The following is a 20,120-nucleotide window of genomic DNA, read 5'->3' as shown; positions in this document are numbered from 1 at the left end:
ATTGAGGCTGGATGTTAAAGCAGAGTTAAGTGTGTTACTTAATGCCACCTCCATTCACAATCACTTCAAGTTATAATGTAGAGTGTAGTGATTTTAGGGCCCCTATGAAGGTGGAACTAAATACACATCCAGCATCTGTCTTGTTTATTTGACCTTGTGCTTCTGTAGACTTGTGCTTTGGGGTAAGGAAACAACTAAAACACAGACAAATGAATCCAGCAATTTCATCTGCCAATTTCTTTTGATATTCTTTTTTCATTTTTTTCTAACAGAAACGACATTTTCCTGATGCTCCAGTTTCCTCATCTATTCTGTTTCTTTGTGGTGTGTAAGTTGTTTGCTACATGTTTTAGGTCCATAATCCAGAAATGATGAGAGAATAAAAAGATGAACTTGATTGGACACAGACTTTTATTTATGTTGTGATAAACAAAAACATTTATGTTTTACCCTAATGACCACGTACAACACTAAAGTCTACAGGCTGGATCAGGGCAGCTCTTTACTCTGGTTGGTCAGTTACATGTTTGTCCAGCCACATCAATATTAGTCAGATCCAGATGACTAAAAAACCTTTACTGGCAGGTGGGCAACTGCATCACACCATTGTTACACCTCGGACGCATTCCCACTGTTCCAACGTGTCTTCCAGCAATACACATGAACTCAATTTCATCACCATGGGGTGAATACAGCTTCTTTTCATAACTATATCTGAAAGCAATATTATGCTGTTTCATAAGCTCTTCATCTATTGTGCAGGGTTCTGTAAGAGATAACGGATACAAACTATTAATCTCAGGAATTAAGAAAACAATCTTTAATTTGAGTTATGTCAATGTAAAATCACCACAGAAAAGTAGGAACTGAGTTGCAGCTTACTCAGACATTTCATGTTCCCCGTCCACTGACCGTTGTTGCAGACTCTGTAACGGTCACCCTCCATAATATAGTAGTTCTGACAGCTGTACTCAACCTTTTCTTTATGTTTGTAGCTAAACTTAAAAGTTCCCGCCATGTCTCCATCGGTAAGAGGTGGGGGACTCCCACAGTCCAAAGGTACTGAAAGAACATTGGCAATGACAGAGTAAGTAGGAGCTTTGGTGTTACTGTTCTTGCAGTTATGACATTATCACACAGGAGAACATCGACCGAATAATGTCCAGGAAAGCTTTTCCGTGCCCAGATGGTGGACATAGAAATCACCAGATCTGACACCAAGAATCCAAATAGCATGTTGATACCAGGTGCATGGGTTCTAAATCATGGTCCTTTCAATGAAACACTCAGAAAACTTATGAGTAATTAAACGATTGCAGGAAGAAAAGATGTCAGCACAAACATGAATCTTTCTCACATATAAATAGCCGAGTTAACTTTGATGTGACTTTATACTACGATCATATGTTGCTTCATAACAAACTCTCAGCCACTGTAGTTTCAACACAAAGTAAAACACTGACTGCAGTACAGTTCACACACTTTCAGCATCATTTTCTTAAACAAGATGACAAAAGAAGATCTGACTTACATCCACAGGTTGGAACGGAGTCACTCCACTGTCCGTTTGCTAAACATTGAATTGTTGCATTTCCATGAAGAAAATGTTTATTGTTGGTGCAAGCAAATTTTAACGTTTGTCCTTTGCTTAGCTGACCACCTGGTGCATTGTGGGTGATGTATACACCGGGTGAGAAACTTGGGACTGGGCATGCTCCTCCTTTGAAGAAAAGATTCCCTTTAAGCAAGAGCTTTATGCAGTATTAACATTTCCAGATGCAAAATTTCACTGTACATTTCATAACCTCAGCACTGATGTTAATCTGTCCAAATCCTTGTAACTTTACCTGGGAATGCAAAGAGTCTATGATCAGTGTTTTTATATTAACTATGGACCACATCACTGTTTGCATGTAAAAAATTCAGTAGCTACAATATGAATTTACATAATTCTCATCATTCTCCAGTCTCTCTCAACTTTAAGGGGCTATACTATATCTGTAGTTCATCATCTTGATTTTCTAACTTTCACTTTTCATGTTTGGCTTATTCTCTCGTCACTGCTGTTTGTGGTTGCAACAAAAACTACCTACCTACTACCTGAGTAGTCAGAAAAAAGAATTGTATAATAAATCACAGTGGAGCTTTAACACCTGCTGGTGGAGACCATAACCGGAGCCAAAAGACAGTGAATATGAGACTTTCATGTGGCAGGTGGCAGGAACAATTCTAAATGATGTTGCTCCATATCTGCTGCATGAGTAAACAGGACGGGGCAAATAAGATCAAAATGCCTGTAGTATTCAACTTAAATGTAAGTGATAGCAGAAGTGTGATTAAAATCAATTGATATGAGATTAATCACCAATGGACATGGACCATACCAGAGCAGGTTGGAAAGGTGGCACTCCACTGCCCTGTTGTTAGACACTGAACTTCCTGAGGCCCTTCCATTGTGTAGTCACTGTCGCAGTGAAACCGCAATTCCTGTCCTGGTGGTAATCCAGTTGCATGAAGATGAGAGTGCATCTGGCCAATATTACAGGTGATTCCTAAAAAAAAAAATAAAACAGTTTTTACATCTTGGACTTTCAGTGAATAAGGTTCCACCGTTTTCTGGTAAAGCTTGAGCTGGGAATGAGGAGAGTCTGTCGGTTTAGTGACTTTTTCCATAGTATTTTAACTATATCCTCAACGTTGATGGACACAGAAACACAAGACTTTCTTAGTTGATTTAACCATCGGTGTAAGTATTTCAGTTTAGATAAACTTCTAAATGTTGTTTTGTCCATCATTTCAGTTCTGTTGTTTATATTCACACTTTGGTGCACTATGGGTCCAACTGTCCAGCCAGCACGTCTGGGTGTCCTCCTTACTTGTCACTTCTTACCATGATAATTTGAAACTAGTCATTTCCAATATCATCAGGAAGTTCACAAGGCCTTATTAAAAACAATCAACACAAAAAGACATTAGTCATTAATGTCATTAACTAATATGAAGATTATTTTTTACATTCTGTTAAAAACGGTTGTAGTTCAGCCCTGGACCTTCTCTCCTTTCAATAAACAGGTTCTCATTCAGTCAGGTTCCCCGTAGACCTTTTAGAAAAGTAAGAATTCCAGCTTGTAAATATTTCTCTTCACGGCTCCTCTTTGCTTTAAACTAATCACCATATGGCCCTTGACAAAGCTAAATCCCAACACTTCAATATTTAAAAAAGGTCTGTCTCACCATTCTGTGATAGAACAATGTCCACGTCCACCCACAGCTGGACAAACAGAACCATCCAAATCAGTCGCATTTCGGCGAACAGCTGTGCAGGACTCGACCGAGACCAGCTCTTCTGATGAACTCTGGTTTCTGAGCAGAATTCCTGTGTGTTTGTATCCGGTCACAGTCCTCAGAACATAGACAGCCCAATGGGATTGCACAAGGCTGCATTAACACAACATGACACATGGCAGAACATACACACGTGCACTGTTGACATAAGGTTTAGTGGAAAATTCACAAAGGTTGACACAGTATCTTTCATGCAGTAACAGTAGGTACTCTTCATAATGCATCTGTTTGGTATCCCATCATACAAATTCATATAATCCTGAATGAGAATCACTAAAGCTGCTGGAAAAGAAAACACAGTCATTGTCTGACCTGACATAATCTGGGACAACCGTGAGGAAACATTTGTGATGAACAAAATAAAGTCTGACCTGACAGGTTGGTTCAGGGAAGCTGCACTAAAACGTCACATTAAACAATCTATGAGCTTCACAGCAGCGTTAAGACAAATATCACTTGTTTTGCTTGTATGCACAACAAAAGGAGGGTTTTATCCTTTAGTGCAAAGTCCACTGAAAAATCATTGTTATTTTTAAAGTAAATGTGACAGCTGGTAGCAGCTTTTTAAATATGAGTATTTACTACTTTGGGCCTAATGTTTGGTGTTTCAAGGTAAAAGTGGGTCTCCGTGCTGCCAGTGTGGGTCTGATTGAAAAAACAAAAAAGACCAGTGAATCATGGAACAACAAACAACGTCAGGTCACAGGCCCTTTAAAACAAAGTACAATTTGAGGATTTAAAAGGTCTGTAATGTAGAATGTGTCAGCCCAGTGAGTGAGAATTTAAAATGAATTCTACATTACATAGGAAGCCAATGAAGAGAGGCCAACATGGGAGAAGTGCTGTGTTGATGCCAGTGAGAAGTTGAGCTGCAGCAGGTTACAGCTGGGATGACTGATTAATGTGTGAAAACAAGAAAAGAAATCTTTGCACATTTGAATATGTGATGGGTACATTAGATAAAAACGTACCTGACAAAATGAAAATACTCCCGGACACTGTCTCTCTTGCTGCAGGAATATTTATAGATTTATACTGTTTTAGTCTGCCCCAGCATTAAATGTGTAAATATATGCTGCTGCAATTGTCCAATCACAGGACCACAGAAATCAGTTTAACTGGTGAATGAAACACCTTGAGCAAACACACAAACAATACTACACCACACTATCCAAGGAATAAGATAACTCCATATGGGAATAATACAGACATATCAGTAAAGGCAAGTCTAATTATATAGTTTTGGACACTTTGCTACAAAATGCCACCAATATGATTGGGTAATCTATCCAGAAAACTAACCACAGAATATGAAATATTCCAGCACTGAGTGAGAATATGTACATGTGAGTATCTCACTTTATTCACACTAATATCAACATATAAGAAATTACAAACGTCTAGTTAACAAGAAATGTGTTTGGATGCAGTCAGTAATTAGAGGATGCTGGAATTTCAGAACTGTTCAGAATCAACAAGTATGCCATGATTTTAAAAACCAGCTTGACAAGATTAATGATATTGCAATGGAGGCTAAACCTGGATTTTACTGATGTATTGAAGACCAGATTCAGTTATGAAAACAAGAAATAAATAATAGAGTAACCTGGTGGACTAAGGGTTCAAGCGTGACCATAGATTGTATACATAGTCATTACTTGTTAGTCAGACAAGACCAGTTTATATCTACAACCAGGTGTCTACAGTTTAAAACAGTGCAGAATCTAGAGTTAAGAAGTTAGAGCTAAGTTTACTCATGAAAAGTGAAACTTTCTCAGCTCTTTAGCTAATTTAGTTTCTGCTTTGTTTTAGGAAAATGACTTTGGGTCTCAATTTTGGATTATAAGACTCCTTAAAGCTGCTGTTTTGCTGTGTCCACCTTCAGCTACATTAATGTTAGTGTAACTGTGGTTCAAACAGAAACAATCAGCTGAAAACTGTTACAGTAGCAGGAATCTTACCAGCCTGTGACAATAAAACGTCTTTGTTCAGTCACAGGAATCTCACAGTGATGGTCCAGGTAGCTGAGGTGCTGCAGTCTGGAATTTCTCCCTAAAGAGACAATCGGTGCATGAATGAGTGTTTGTACCCTCAGTTACACACACAAACACACACACACACACACACACACACACACACACACACACACACACACCCACACACACACACACACACACACACACACACACACACACACACACACACACACACACACACACACAGTAAAACAGTTTCTACATAGTGAAATTTCTCTAATTTGCAATTAAATCTCTGCAGAAGCTTTGGCAACATAATGCAGTTAGAAACTAACAGGTAAGATGATAATATGTGCAGAAATCATCTTTCTAAGTAACTTTAAGAATTTAAACTTTAGAATACATGATGATTACTTGGAGTTGGTGGTGAGATTGTTTTAACAGCTGTACAACTGAACAAGACTGAACGAACTGATTTTAGTCCAGAACGAATGAGCACTGCCCTGTGATGGACTGGTGACCAGGAGAGCTGGGATAGGCTCCAGCAGATCCCTGTGACCCTAAATAGTATAAATAATGGATGGATGAGCACTACACGTTCTCTAATAAAAAGACAAGCAACTTTACATCTGCCGTTATATATCAGAACATATCATCTCATATCAGAAGACATCTGAAAATACTTTCTCACCTGGGTTGAATTAAAATGTGGCCAAATCAGTTACAAAATGCAAAATGACTGTTATTTTCTAACATGAGTGCAACCACAGAGAAACTGGACATGTAATCTGATGTTTGTACCTTTCTGCCGTAGAGATTCATCCATGTTCAGCCACAGGATAAAAAGCAGAAGAAGCTCAAAGAATCTTACAAATGTACACACCCGATGTGGAATCACACACAAGATGACCTGTGGTCTTAGTACTTTTGATAAAACATCAAACAGAACAAGTACACACTGATTATATTATGAAATAACCCAAACAGATATAAATGAATTTATGTCACAGTTTTGCAAACAAGGAGTGATATGATAAATGTAAATAAATGAAAGTAAACAGGATTTTGCAACAATATTGGTTTAAATGAGTGTTTGATTGATTCCAGCACTCAACACCTGAGTTACATGCAGAATGTTTTTTATTAACTCTAAACTGTAAAACAACATGTAAACTTAGAAGACAACTAGTCCACATCTGGACTCAGTGGTGCAGAGGTGGGTCAATTTCACCAACGTTAAACCTCAGCTGCACAGTCACTGCACCTACAGGTCTCCTCCAGCACCTGAACTCAGCTATTTCATTCTCATTGAGGCTGGATGTTAAAGCAGAGTTAAGTGTGTTACTTAATGCCACCTCCATTCACAATCACTTCAAGTTATAATGTAGAGTGTAGTGATTTTAGGGCCCCTATGAAGGTGGAACTAAATACACATCCAGCATCTGTCTTGTTTATTTGACCTTGTGCTTCTGTAGACTTGTGCTTTGGGGTAAGGAAACAACTAAAACACAGACAAATGAATCCAGCAATTTCATCTGCCAATTTCTTTTGATATTCTTTTTTCATTTTTTTCTAACAGAAACGACATTTTCCTGATACTCCAGTTTCCTCATCTATTCTGTTTCTTTGTGGTGTGTAAGTTGTTTGCTACATGTTTTAGGTTCATAATCCAGAAATGATGAGAGAATAAAAAGATGAACTTGATTGGACACAGACTTTTATTTATGTTGTGATAAACAAAAACATTTATGTTTTACCCTAATGACCACGTACAACACTAAAGTCTACAGGCTGGATCAGGGCAGCTCTTTACTCTGGTTGGTCAGTTACATGTTTGTCCAGCCACATCAATATTAGTCAGATCCAGATGACTAAAAAACCTTTACTGGCAGGTGGGCAACTGCATCACACCATTGTTACACCTCTGACGCATTCCCACTGTTCCAACGTGTCTTCCAGCAATACACATGAACTCAATTTCATCACCATGGGGTGAATACAGCTTCTTTTCATAACTATATCTGAAAGCAATATTATGCTGTTTCATAAGCTCTTCATCTATTGTGCAGGGTTCTGTAAGAGATAACAGATACAAACTATTAATCTCAGGAATTAAGAAAACAATCTTTAATTTGAGTTATGTCAATGTAAAATCACCACAGAAAAGTAGAAACTGAGTTGCAACTTACTCAGACATTTCATGTTCCCCGTCCACTGACCGTTGTTGCAGACTCTGTAACGGTCACCCTCCATAATATAGAAGTTCTGACAGCTGTACTCAACCTTTTCTTTATGTTTGTAGCTAAACTTAAAAGTTCCCGTCACGTCTCCATCGGTAAGAGGTGGGGGACTCCCACAGTCCAAAGGTACTGAAAGAACATTTGCAATGACAGAGTAAGTAGGAGCTTTGGTGTTACTGTTCTTGCAGTTATGACATTATCACACAGGAGAACATCAACCGAATAATGTCCAGGAAAGCTTTTCCGTGCCCAGATGGTGGACATAGAAATCACCAGATCTGACACCAAGAATCCAAATAGCATGTTGATACCAGGTGCATGGGTTCTAAATCATGGTCCTTTCAATGAAACACTCAGAAAACTTATGAGTAATTAAACGATTGCAGGAAGAAAAGATATCAGCACAAACATGAATCTTTCTCACATATAAATAGCCGAGTTAACTTTGATGTGACTTTATACTACGATCATATGTTGCTTCATAACAAACTCTCAGCCACTGTAGTTTCAACACAAAGTAAAACACTGACTGCAGTACAGTTCACACACTTTCAGCATCATTTTCTTAAACAAGATGACAAAAGAAGATCTGACTTACAACCACAGGTTGGAACGGAGTCATTCCACTGTCCGTTTGCTGAACATTGAATTGTTGCATTTCCATGAAGAAAATGTTTATTGTTGGTGCAAGCAAATTTTAACGTTTGTCCTTTGCTTAGCTGACCACCTGGTGCACGGGGGGTGATGTATACACCGCGTGGGAGACTTGGGACTTTGCATTTTTCTGTGTCGATGAAAAGAATCTGTTTTATCAAGATGTTTTCCAACATACACAGTAACAGATGTAATCTCGGTCCAAATCCTTATAACTTTATCTGGGCATGCACATGCAATTTTACAATTTGGCTTGTTCTCCTGTCAACTTTTTTTTTTTTTTGGATGCTGCTGTTTAAAGCAAAAATGCCCCAAAAACTTACTGTACATTACTCGCCCAGCAGTAAAGAGCAGACACAAAAATAATAGTAAATAATAAAACATAGTGGAGCTTTTAGCAGGTATAGTGCCAGATGTTGGTTGAGACTGTTCATGTGCCACATGGCAGGAACAACATCAAATGAGATCAAAATGCCGTAGTATTCAACTTAAATGCAAGTGACAGCAGAAGTGTGAGTAAAGTCAATGAAATTAGATTAACCAGCTATGGACATGGAACATACTGTTGCAGGTTGGCAAGGGGGCACTCCACTGCCCTGTTGACAGACACTCAATTTCCTGAGGCCCGTCCCTTGTGTAGTCACCGTCGCAGAGAAACTGTAATTTATGTCCTATTTTCACTGTTGTATTTCCTGGAGGTAATCCATTTGCACGAAGATGAGGGTGCATCTTGTTAACACTGCACACGATTTCTTAAAAAAAAAAAAAGAATATTTTTTTCCAGTGAACAAATCCTGGAGTTTGAGTGAACAAGCATTTTTATGTTACATATATTTCTCATCTTAGCGGTTTTACCTTCACAAGTGGGGAACGGATAATCCCATTGGCCATCTTTACCACAATACAGCACTGAAGTGCCATTCAGCTTCTTCCCCGGAACATCACAACTGAATGTGAGGAAGCGGTCAGGGAGTATGGGATTGTCGTTTTCTGGTAAATTTTTTACTTTAACCTCTCCATCTACAGGCGGGGGGTCACAGCTCACAGCTGAGTAAACACAGTGAAGTTACTGAAGGGGGAAAAGGCTGAACCAGGCAAGAATTAATAAATAAACAAACGGATTTTCTCAGCCAAAGTTCATCAGATTTCAATAGAGAGCCTCCTCATATAGTTGTGGATTGTGAGGCTGCAGGCTTGGCAAGTGTGTTTCCACATTATGTTAATGACATCCTCAATATTACTGAACATAGGACTTGTTGTTTCCAGGACTTACGTTCACAACGTGGTGCGCGATTGGTCCAATTTTCCTGCAAACAGGTCCGGGTGTTCTCCTTAGTTCCCATGTAATATCTGCAATGAACATTGAAATAAAGCTTTCCATTGTGTTTAGGATGAGAAAACAACAGTGCCAGGTCCATATCAGCTTTTGTTTTCTTACACCTCTGTAATATATGTTTCAGAAGCATTTCATATCACATACCCTTCGTTACAAAAGTATTGGATTGTAGTTCCAAAGACAAATTCTTCACCCCTGATAATTTCATAATGGCCATGTTCAATATCCTCAGGAAGTTCACAAGGCTTTACTGAAAACAAACAACACAAAAGACATTATTTTATAACTTACTCATGCACATGAAGCTTACTTTTACGTTCTGTTAAACTTTGCTTATTGCTTTACTTTAATCGAAAGCACTAGCACAGTGGCAATGATGTGATTTTGTTTTGATAATAAAACTATTGCTAACTCTTTTTAATAAACACGTTCTCATTCAATCAGTTTTTCTCCTGGATCTTTTGAAAAAGAATTCAAGCTTGTAAATGATTCATGTTTTTTTGTAACCTCATTACAACAATCCTGCAACATTACTACACTAAAATGAAGAGTGGGATAGAAAACCATTTCACTCACAGTAGCACTTTCTACGTGGATGGGCCGTCTGCCAGCCTTTGCTCGTACACTCATATCTGATGGGTTGTCCCGATATATAACCAGTTTCGCAAATAAAATGTATCACATGCGATGGTTGGTACTCTGCTCTGCGGGTCACTTCAGACACGTAGGCGTGAGGAACATCTGGGAGCTTCAAACATGCTAACATCGTGGGGAGCAAAAAAAAAAAAAATTGACATAAGCAGTTTCATACAGTTGAGAAACATATACAATAAAATGTAGTAAAACAATACCACTATGCAAAACAAACAATTTTCATGAGTCTCTTCTCTTTGCTTTAAACCAATCACCATATGGCCCTTGACAAAGCTAAATCCCAACACTTCAATATTTAAAAAAGGTCTGTCTCACCATTCTGTGATAGAACAATGTCCACGTCCACCCACAGCTGGACAAACAGAACCATCCAAATCAGTCGCATTTCGGCGAACAGCTGTGCAGGACTCGACCGAGACCAGCTCTTCTGATGAACTCTGGTTTCTGAGCAGAATTCCTGTGTGTTTGTATCCGGTCACAGTCCTCAGAACATGGACAGCCCAATGGGATTGCACAAGGCTGCATTAACACAACATGACACATGGCAGAACATACACACGTGCACTGTTGACATAAGATTTAGTGGAAAATTCACAAAGGTTGACACAGTATCTTTCATGCAGTAACAGTAGGTACTCTTCATAATGCATCTGTTTGGTATCCCATCATACAAATTCATATAATCCTGAATGAGAATCACTAAAGTTGCTGGAAAAGAAAACACAGTCATTGTCTGACCTGACATAATCTGGGACAACCGTGAGGAAACATTTGTGATAAACAAAATAAAGTCTGACCTGACAGGTTGGTTCAGGGAAGCTGCACTAAAACGTCACATTAAACAATCTATGAGCTTCACAGCAGCGTTAAGACAAATATCACTTGTTTTGCTTGTATGCACAACAAAAGGAGGGTTTTATCCTTTAGTGCAAAGTCCACTGAAAAATCATTCAGGGGAATAATACTGATACTATTGAGAGACTATACTATTTATTACACCTAAATTATACTCAAAAATACATCAAATGAAGACCAAGAAAATGGCTTTTTAAAAATAGTTATTACATATTTGTTTTTAAAGACATTCTGTTGACCCACACAAATCCTGAGCACTGTGTAAACTTTGTTTTTAAAAGTGCTATTTAAGTAATAATCAAATAATTGTTATTAACCAAGACACATCAACCTTAAAAAAATACTTCAAATTAGAGCCAATGGAGTGTAATGGCATTGACATCTTATTGAGAACAGAAGCCTAGACAACATCGAATTCATAGGGTTGAAAATCCAGTTTATTTACACAAAGCACACAGTCAAGCCTAGCTTACAGACTTAATAACAGCGCTTATAGATTCTCCTTTTCCAAGTTACAAGCTGACAGAGCTCAGCAAATATAATCAAATCAAACTGCAAATACTGCAAATCAAACACAAACAAAATCTAAATGAAACTTTATCTTCTCTGTAAATTTACCTTTGAAGAAATCCACACATTTAGCATTTACAGTCCTGTTTTCCACACAAAACAAAAAAAAACTACAGACTCTGTGATGATCTCGTCTTTTATTCAGTATGCCAAAGCTTCATAATGTCAGATCACATTATTACATAAGATTCAGTGAGTCAGTGTTACTCTTTTTAAAGATGATCTGTATCTGTATCATGAACTAGGTGTCATGATGTCAGTATGATGAACACACACACAGCAAACGCAGAAAGACGAGTACAGAGAAGAAATTCTTTTGGCATCATTACCAAGACTTCTTCGGACCTCGAGGAAAATAGGCCTCACTTTTTCCGACTGGCACCTGTGGGAGAAATGTCCTGGTTCAGTATCACGTCTTTACGTACAGTGGGTGTGAACCAAGTATCCTGTTTTAAATAACCTCAATAGTGTCTGCAATAAAACAAAACACCTGCGCTGGCAAATACCATATGTACTCACGTAAACACTTAATGCTCTTCGTCTCCCACTTTCCATCTTGGCACTTAATTGTATCTTCTCCATCTATGTTATAACCGTGACGGCACTGATATGTTACTTGAGTTTCAGACAAATATTGCTTCTTATATTGAGTCATAACCACAGCATTGTCGACCCTAGGTGGGGGACTGCAGGGCTGTGCAGCAGCTGCAAGAGATAAAAACGTACATTAGTGGTTGGATAAAGTTTTTTGTAATAAATATTTACATTTGATTAAGATAAGAGACCTAAGAATGACTCACGTGTACAGACTGTTTTCAGTGATCCTCCTGCTTCCCATTTTCCCTTGTTACAAGTCAGGTTGTTAACAGCAGTGTATCCTTCATCACAGGTAATCTGGACGAGCTCACCTTGTCTGTAATGATTTTCCTGAGATCTCACTTGCCCATTAGGAATCATAGGAACTGGTCCACAGCTTGTTTTCTCTACAGTGGACACAATTACAATAAGGGTTGTAATTGATAAATAATATAGTTCAATTCCTTTATTAAAATGATCTATAGCTGTAATGTTACTAAAAAAAAAACCACATAATTCAGTCAGTAGATTAATCCAAACTATGCTGAGGCTGCCCTCATATCACAATTTGCTTTTTATGCAGACGAACAGAGATCTCTGGACTATTGGCGGCTTTCGGCCTTAATTTGTTTTCATTCTGTTTACACGGTTTCTAAAAATATTTCTAAAAACACTAAAAATATTTTATTTGCCAAGTTTAACATGTAGGTGTTTAGGAAGGATTGTTTACTGTGCTTTGCTAACACAGAGGTAGTCACTTCATGAGGAGTGACACCTTCTTCATAGTTTCTCCCGATGTTTTTCCTGCAATGATGAAGCAGAAAAATGACAGCTGTCCCAGACGTTGAGCTGATGAGTCTGAGGAGGCAGTGTGAGCATGTCACGGGCAAAGATTCACATTTTACTGTTCTTCATGTTTCACTTCTACAAGAGAAAAGGCTTCATGGGGAAATATCACTTCCCCTTTATTAACAGCACATCACACAGTGAAGGAGTTTTCCTATCATCAATGTGTTACTCTAAAAAAACACATATGTTTGGAAAAGGGGTTTTTATAATCAGGGCTGTCCTGTATTCACGCTAAAACAACCAGAATACAAGAATAAAAGAAAACCTAAAAATTTCTAACCAAAGCTAAAAATGGTGTTGTTCTGCATTGCCATGCCACTGTGGCCAAACTGCTTTATGCTAGTTATAACTTGGAATACATTAAATAGTTATTACCAATGCACTGAAGTCCAGACAATGTTTCATCACATTTGGCTTCACCCCACCAGCCCTGGCTCAACAGCTTATAACCTTCTCTGCAGGCGAAGTACAGTGTCTCATTGATTGGGCCAACCACAAAACCATTTGGAAATTCAGGTTTTCGACACCCTGGAGTTAAAAAAAAAACAAAAAACAAAAAAACAAAAAACATGCAGTTAATTACAGTCAAGTGTCAATAATACCAAATTCTTACATTACCATAGCTCTAAGAATTGCAGTGTTGGTCTGTTGGTCCACCATTTTGTGGCAGATGGAAATGCTTGGAGAAAATGTCTGAATATGTCCATGCAGTTGGACATTCTTGGGGATCCCATGGTTGTTGTAGCTAAGTAAGTCCTGCTAACCTTCATAGTCTTTTCAAATGGTGCCACCAGCAGGTTTTTAGTTACTTGTGTCTCAGCAAAATGAATTGACACTTAACATTTAATCATGTATTCATCATATTTCATGTTGTTTGGAATTGACTGGCAGTGATCAAGCCTGTGTTTTCTTACCTTTACATTCTCTTGACCCGGTGAAACCTGTGTTCTCACAGGTTAGAGTAAAATATCCACCGTTGCTGCAGAAATATTCAACCTGCTCCTTGTACTTGTATGTTTGCTTAAAGACGCTTCTACGTTCTTCCTGTATATCACGTGGAAGGTTACATGTCACCTCTGGGGAAAAGAATGATTGCAGTTAGTCCATACGTTAACTGGCATTAACTAAAATAAAACATAACAACTGTGACTTGAACCCAAAGAAGTCCAGAAACAGATGGCTGATTAAAAACAAAACAAACAAAAAAATACAGCTACGACAGATGATTGAGGATGTACATAAAAACTGTATTTATTGTAAATTCAGTGTAATTCAACAATTTCACTGTATATTGTGCTTATAAATACATTAGTTAGCAACAAACATCTTGTGTTCAGTTCAGTGTACTGTCTTCTATCCTTACCTCTGCATTGTGGTCTGGTCCAACCGTTTTCCCGACAGTCCACAATACCACTTCCTTTATAACCATCGGTGCATTCATATCTGACCCTTTCATTGTATTTGAATATGAGCTTTTCGCTGTCAATATGTACATTGTCAAAAAGAGGTTTATCGCATGTTATTTCTGAAAGAACAAAAGAAATGAAGTTAATACAGTACACATACAGTATATTGTGCTTATAAATACATTAGTTAGCAACAAACATCTTGTGTTCAGTTCAGTGTACTGTCTTCTATCCTTACCTCTGCATTGTGGTCTGGTCCAACCGTTTTCCCGACAGTCCACAGTACCACTTCCTTTATAACCATCGGTGCATTCATATCTGACCCTTTCATTGTATTTGAATACGAGCTTTTCGCTGTCAATATGTGCATTGTCAAAAAGAGGTTTATCGCATGTTATTTCTGAAAGAACAAAAGAAATGAAGTTAATACAGTACACATACAGTATATTGTGCTTATAAATACATTAGTTAGCAACAAACATCTTGTGTTCAGTTCAGTGTACTGTCTTCTATCCTTACCTCTGCATTGTGGTCTGGTCCAACCGTTTTCCCGACAGTCCACAATACCACTTCCTTTATAACCTTCGGTGCATTCATATCTGACCCTTTCATTGTATTTGAATTTGAGCTTTTGGCTGTCAATAAGTGCATTGTCAAAAAGAGGTTTGCCACATGTTATTTCTGAAAGAACAAAAGAAATGAAGTTAATACAGTACACATATACTGTTACTGTAGTATGAACAACTGCTTCCACAGTATATTACATAAGGAGGATACATTAACTTCACACTTAATGCTTGAATTACACTACTCTTAAGCATGTGTGTTTCTTTTATAGATGATTGGATCAAATATATCGCATGTGTCCACTAGGGGCAATGTCACGAGTAGTAAAATATGAATTATAGGATACCTGAAACACATTTGGAAACAGTTATTTACAACTAACGAACACATCATGACAATTATCCATGAAGAAAACTTTAGGCAGAAATGGAGGTGAAGACTGGTTATGATATTTAACGCTGCCCAATTTGACATACAAATGTTTATACTTTCTAACCTTGTCTGCAGTGAGAGGGACCAGGCTGCAGACAAAGATGGCACATTGTGACCAAGGCAGACTGTCACCTTCTACTGGAAACTGACAACTTTTTCCAGAAGTTGGGTTATGGTTAGTGTTAATGTTAACGGTAATCCCAATCCTTACTGTAACCCCAATTCTGCTGAGGTAAAAACCTTGACAACTTCCAGCCAGCCAGTCAATCAGCTATTAGATTCTGTGTTTGTGTGGATAGGACTGGATGTCCTGTCTTGTCCAGTGTCAACAAGGCAAAATGGCACATACTTTATATATTCCAGTTTTGGTTTGCACCACTTATGTTTTAACACTACAGACTGGAACCAGGACTGGACTGAAACATACTGAAGTGACTTTAGACAGACCAGAAACTTCTTCCCCACTTTCACAAATATGGACAGAAAATGAAAAAATGTTACAAACACAAAGTTAACTTTACAGTACCTTCACAAAGAGGATTTGGAAACCACTCATTTCTGGTGCATTTGGCATCGGTGATGCCATCTGGCTTCCGGTAACCACTTCTACATCTATAATTTACAGTCCGATCCAGTGTTATTTTTTCGTTCCACCCGACCGACCAGGAATATACACCCATTTCCTTCTCATTGCTGCATGTAACCTCTAGAATGAGAGAGACACTTGTTTATCTGAAGCAGCCAATATAAGACATAATCCTCATCATAATGTGAATCAGGAAAGAGCAACACTCTCATAGTCTGTCTCTGAGACGGTCTGTCTAAACCCCAATGCGTGTTATACCTCTGCATAGCGGATCGACAGTCCACTCTCCGTTATCGTCACATGTAGTTTCTTGTGAGGTGATCTTTTTGTTAATTATCCAATGCCTCTCTGTACAAATGACTTGTACTGACTCTCCAGGGTAAAATACATTTTTCTGAGGCTGAAACTTGGTTCCCTCAGATGATACCTGTGGCAGTCTGCATTTTACCACTGAGTTTGTTGGAAAATGAAGCATATTTAGTTAGTTTGTTGTCTTAACACAGACTATAATACTATCATTGTCAGGATGATAACGTGTTTTATACTTACTTTCACATGTAGGTGTAGGGATCCATTCAGCTCTTATTCCTACTTTGGTGCATTTTGATGGTCTGTCATCACTACGCTTATACGTATGTTTACAGTCAAAATACAGGATTTCATGTTCTTTGTATTCTGTCTTAGCCTGTCTCACGTTACCGTGATCGATAACAGGCGCTGGACACTTTATCTCTGTTGAAGAAGCCACACACAAGCGTGAATATAACTACAACGTTTGTGTAAAGACATATGTATGCAAAGACATGACGATGACTGAAGAGTCAAATTATGGGCTTGTTTTACAATATTCGATGAGACTGAGATGAAATCATGAAATCAGATTGAACTCAGAGTTAATATTAATAAAGGACAGTACAGGCTACATGTTCATGTTTTACTTTACATTTTCATGGAATTAATTCTGATGAACAGATTACCTGAATAGATTCTGTAGTTAGTGATGTGTTTAGTTTGGCTGTGAAGGAACTGTTAATGAGAGTCAACACTCTCCGACAGGGTCTAAAAACACTGACCGTGAGTTTGTAATGTTCCTTGTTTTGACAGCAGCTGGAGCATGTGATCTCTACTTTCTTCTTGCATATTTTCTACATTTCTCTTGTCAATCATCCAAATTAAGAACAAAGGGGTGAGGGGCAGGGGGTGCTTGCCAGACTATTGACCAGATGTGGGGACGACTTATGTGTGCTGAGACTTAGTACAGCCATTTTGCTTTGGGTGAAGTGTTTGTGCTAAGCTCAAGTACCTGTCCAGTGGTCGCAATGTCACACTGGATCTGCAGATGTTGGAGTGGTTAATGTGACTGAGCTCACATCAAGAAGGTGAAAAAGTAAATAATCATTATACTTTCAGGGGTATTAGTCTATGAATAATAACAGAATACCTGAGGCACACTGGGCATTGTGGTTTTGGGTCAATCCCATTTCAACACTATGAGCCCAAAGCTGATTTTCTGTTGCCTGTACTGTAGGTGATGTATTGTGTGTAAAGTATTTGCTATGGTGTTTCCATCATCCCCCTTCTGTCTCTTGTCTTCCTTTCAGTGTGATGTACCTTTACATTTCGGAGGTTGACTACTCCACTGTCCATGTTCATCACAATAGGCCTCAGCTGAACCATCCAGTATTTCACTGCTGGACTTGCAGCTAAATCGAAGCACATTGCCAAAGGTTGCTTCCTCTGGGTCCCCAGTCACCTGAACATTATTGTCCACATGAATTACTGGGCATTGTTGGGCTGGAAGGAAAAAGAGCAAAGCAAGATTTTCATATGTATCGACCTATAAAGAATTGCTGTCGAGGAGATGACACAAACTATTAACACAGAGTTAACTGTGTGTGAATAAGATCCTTTATTTCAGCTCTTACCTTCACAGACAGGAACCACACCATCCCAGCCTTCAGCCATACAACGGCGGACGTTTGAGCGACTGACCATTTGATAACTGAAACAAGAATAACAGAAAATAGAAAATGGAAATATCTTACAAAGCAAAGGGAAGAAATTTAAATTGCACTTCTTGTCACTCAGGTTAAAGTTACATAATATAGTCAGGTCCCAAAACTTGACTCGTCTGAAAATCAATGGAGTGAGAAAACAGGGATTTCTTATGATTGACTGTTAATGTAAATCTATAAGCTGAACATAACTTACACCAGCCTTGATGAAGACTGATCAGACTGTTTGATCCGCAGAGATGAGCTATGAACACTCTAGTTAACCTTGGAAACTTATGTATTTGGGCAATGGTGCCCACAGCCTGAATTCTGTAGGCACTAAAACTAAAATATTCCGTAATAATGAGAAAAATCATATTATAGCATGAACGTATCTCATAAGTGGCCACTCACCACAGCAGAGACTGACATCTATAATTCTATATTATAGAATTCTATAACAACAGAATAAATTAGTGATTTATGACATATTAGTATTAGTGACATATTTTCCTACCCCTTGTGGCAGGTGTACACAACTTTTGACCCAAAGACAAAATCATCTCCCATTTGCAGTTGAAAATCTGCAAACTGTGCATCGCCGGGATGCCCACATGATCTCGCTTAAAACATGAAAGAGAAATAACATAAGGGCATATATTGCAGTGACATACATTGGCCCAAGTAACAGTGATGGTTGTTCTATTCAATAGTAATGCACTCTATTTTATTAAATACCATATCATAGTATAAATTCTACAGTCCTAACACAAGTTTGACCTGCTCTAGTATTGCTCACAACACTGTACATTACATTTAAGAGAATATACATTGAGCAGCAGGACATGTTGCATGTTACAGTCTGTATCCAAGGGTTTAATCACGCGTAATGACAGAAAAAAATATTGAATTGAAAGTGTAACAGAGAGTAACTTACGTTGACATTTAGTGCCTTTAGATTGCCATTTTCCCTCAATACACTGCAGTTTGAAAAAGCCACTGAAGCCAATGCTGCAGGCCACTCTTACTTGTTTTCCAGCAGCGTAGCTGGGCTCCAGTTCAGATACATCAAAATGTCTATCATATAGGTCGCTATTTAAAAACTGCTCAAGTGTGCAACCTGTGGAACAATAATAAACAATCCAAAATGTAAACAATTTGACATGTTCAAATAAACTAGATGGATAAAAGTATCACAGAACTGACATGAATTACTCAGACTTACCTTGACTTTTCACAAAGGTCAGTGTATGCATCCACACAAACAGGACACAGCTTTTGGTTATTATGTGCATTTTATCTTCATTACCCTGACCCACCAAACGCAAGAAGAATTTGGAGACTGAAACACTGTGAGACTCAGAAAGTCTGGTGGATTTCACAGGCAAATACAGATTGCTCAATGATTTCGCAAGTCTGTTCCAGTCTCCAAATACAATCTCAGTCTCACAGGGAAGAGAAAAAAAACAAGTGAGCAAATATGAGGATGTGACCTTATATCATGTATAGCAATGCCAGATTTATAGAGCAGAATAAGCTCAACGAATCGTGCACATTCTTTTATATAACTGTATTATTTACTAGTATTGAAAGGGTCATTTTTCTGGTTTCATGTCATTGTGTAGTCAGGGTTTGGTGTGTTTGTCATTCAGTGACACAACAGAGCATTCCTGTAAAGGTTTATTTGTTTTTTTTGTTTTTTTTTTTGCTTTCCTGGTAATCATTCACAGCAATCAATTGAGCAAATAACAAGTTGGCTAAGGGACTTCTCATCTAAAGTGTATATGAAATGATATAAGCAGGATCAGAAATAGACCATAAGTATGACCAGGAGACACTAGCCTGGGTTTCTTTAATCTGTATATACGTCACTGTCTCAGCCACACTTAGGCACGGATGAACAACTCTAAGTTTGTTGATGGCTTTGTAAGGGCAAGAAGCTGCCAAAAGGCTGGGAAACAAATAATGCAGATTCTGACCTCAGTTTATAAATTATTTAACAAAATGCATCTATTGAGCAACGCAAGCTTTGCCTTCATTTCCCAATAGGCCATTATGTTATTTGTAATATTTATTTTGA

The 20,120-nt window shown here is 38.2% G+C and overlaps 1 protein-coding gene across 1 annotated transcript; it reads right to left on the bottom strand.

The window, feature by feature from the left end:
• Positions 1 to 390: 390 nt before the first annotated feature.
• cfhl4 (complement factor H like 4) lies at positions 391 to 19,575 on the bottom strand. Its single transcript, XM_033325159.1, has 29 exons — positions 19,266 to 19,575; positions 18,978 to 19,160; positions 18,558 to 18,663; positions 17,972 to 18,048; positions 17,658 to 17,840; positions 16,596 to 16,778; positions 16,305 to 16,496; positions 15,987 to 16,166; positions 14,981 to 15,142; positions 14,700 to 14,861; positions 14,419 to 14,580; positions 13,970 to 14,131; positions 13,431 to 13,583; positions 12,431 to 12,613; positions 12,150 to 12,335; positions 10,521 to 10,682; positions 10,128 to 10,310; positions 9,696 to 9,801; positions 9,489 to 9,565; positions 9,071 to 9,262; positions 8,779 to 8,967; positions 8,160 to 8,345; positions 7,511 to 7,690; positions 7,206 to 7,394; positions 3,235 to 3,384; positions 2,385 to 2,552; positions 1,532 to 1,720; positions 883 to 1,062; positions 391 to 766 (listed from the first exon to the last, which is right to left on the bottom strand). The coding sequence occupies exons 1-29, from the start codon at positions 19,333 to 19,335 to the stop codon at positions 576 to 578; spliced, it is 4,686 nt and encodes a 1,561-aa protein (XP_033181050.1). The 5' UTR covers positions 19,336 to 19,575; the 3' UTR covers positions 391 to 575.
• Between the last annotated feature and the right edge of the window lie 545 nt (positions 19,576 to 20,120).

Source organism: Mastacembelus armatus, chromosome 4 (genome assembly GCF_900324485.2).
Source record: "Mastacembelus armatus chromosome 4, fMasArm1.2, whole genome shotgun sequence".
Taxonomy (NCBI): Eukaryota; Metazoa; Chordata; class Actinopteri; order Synbranchiformes; family Mastacembelidae; genus Mastacembelus; species Mastacembelus armatus.
Note: the sequence above shows the minus strand (reverse complement) of the source record. Positions and strands in the feature narration are given on the sequence as shown.

Coding starts and splice junctions, on each gene's coding strand:
- cfhl4 (XM_033325159.1), bottom strand. CDS start 19,335: ATGCACATAATAACCAAAAGCTGTGTCCTGTTTGTGTGGATGCATACA. Junction 10,683..12,149: donor GAAGAGCATTAAGTGTTTAC/GTGAGTACATAT, acceptor TCTGAGGACTGT/GACCGGATACAAACACACAG. Junction 1,721..2,384: donor CACCTTTCCAACCTGCTCTG/GTATGGTCCATG, acceptor TTTTCTTCAAAG/GAGGAGCATGCCCAGTCCCA.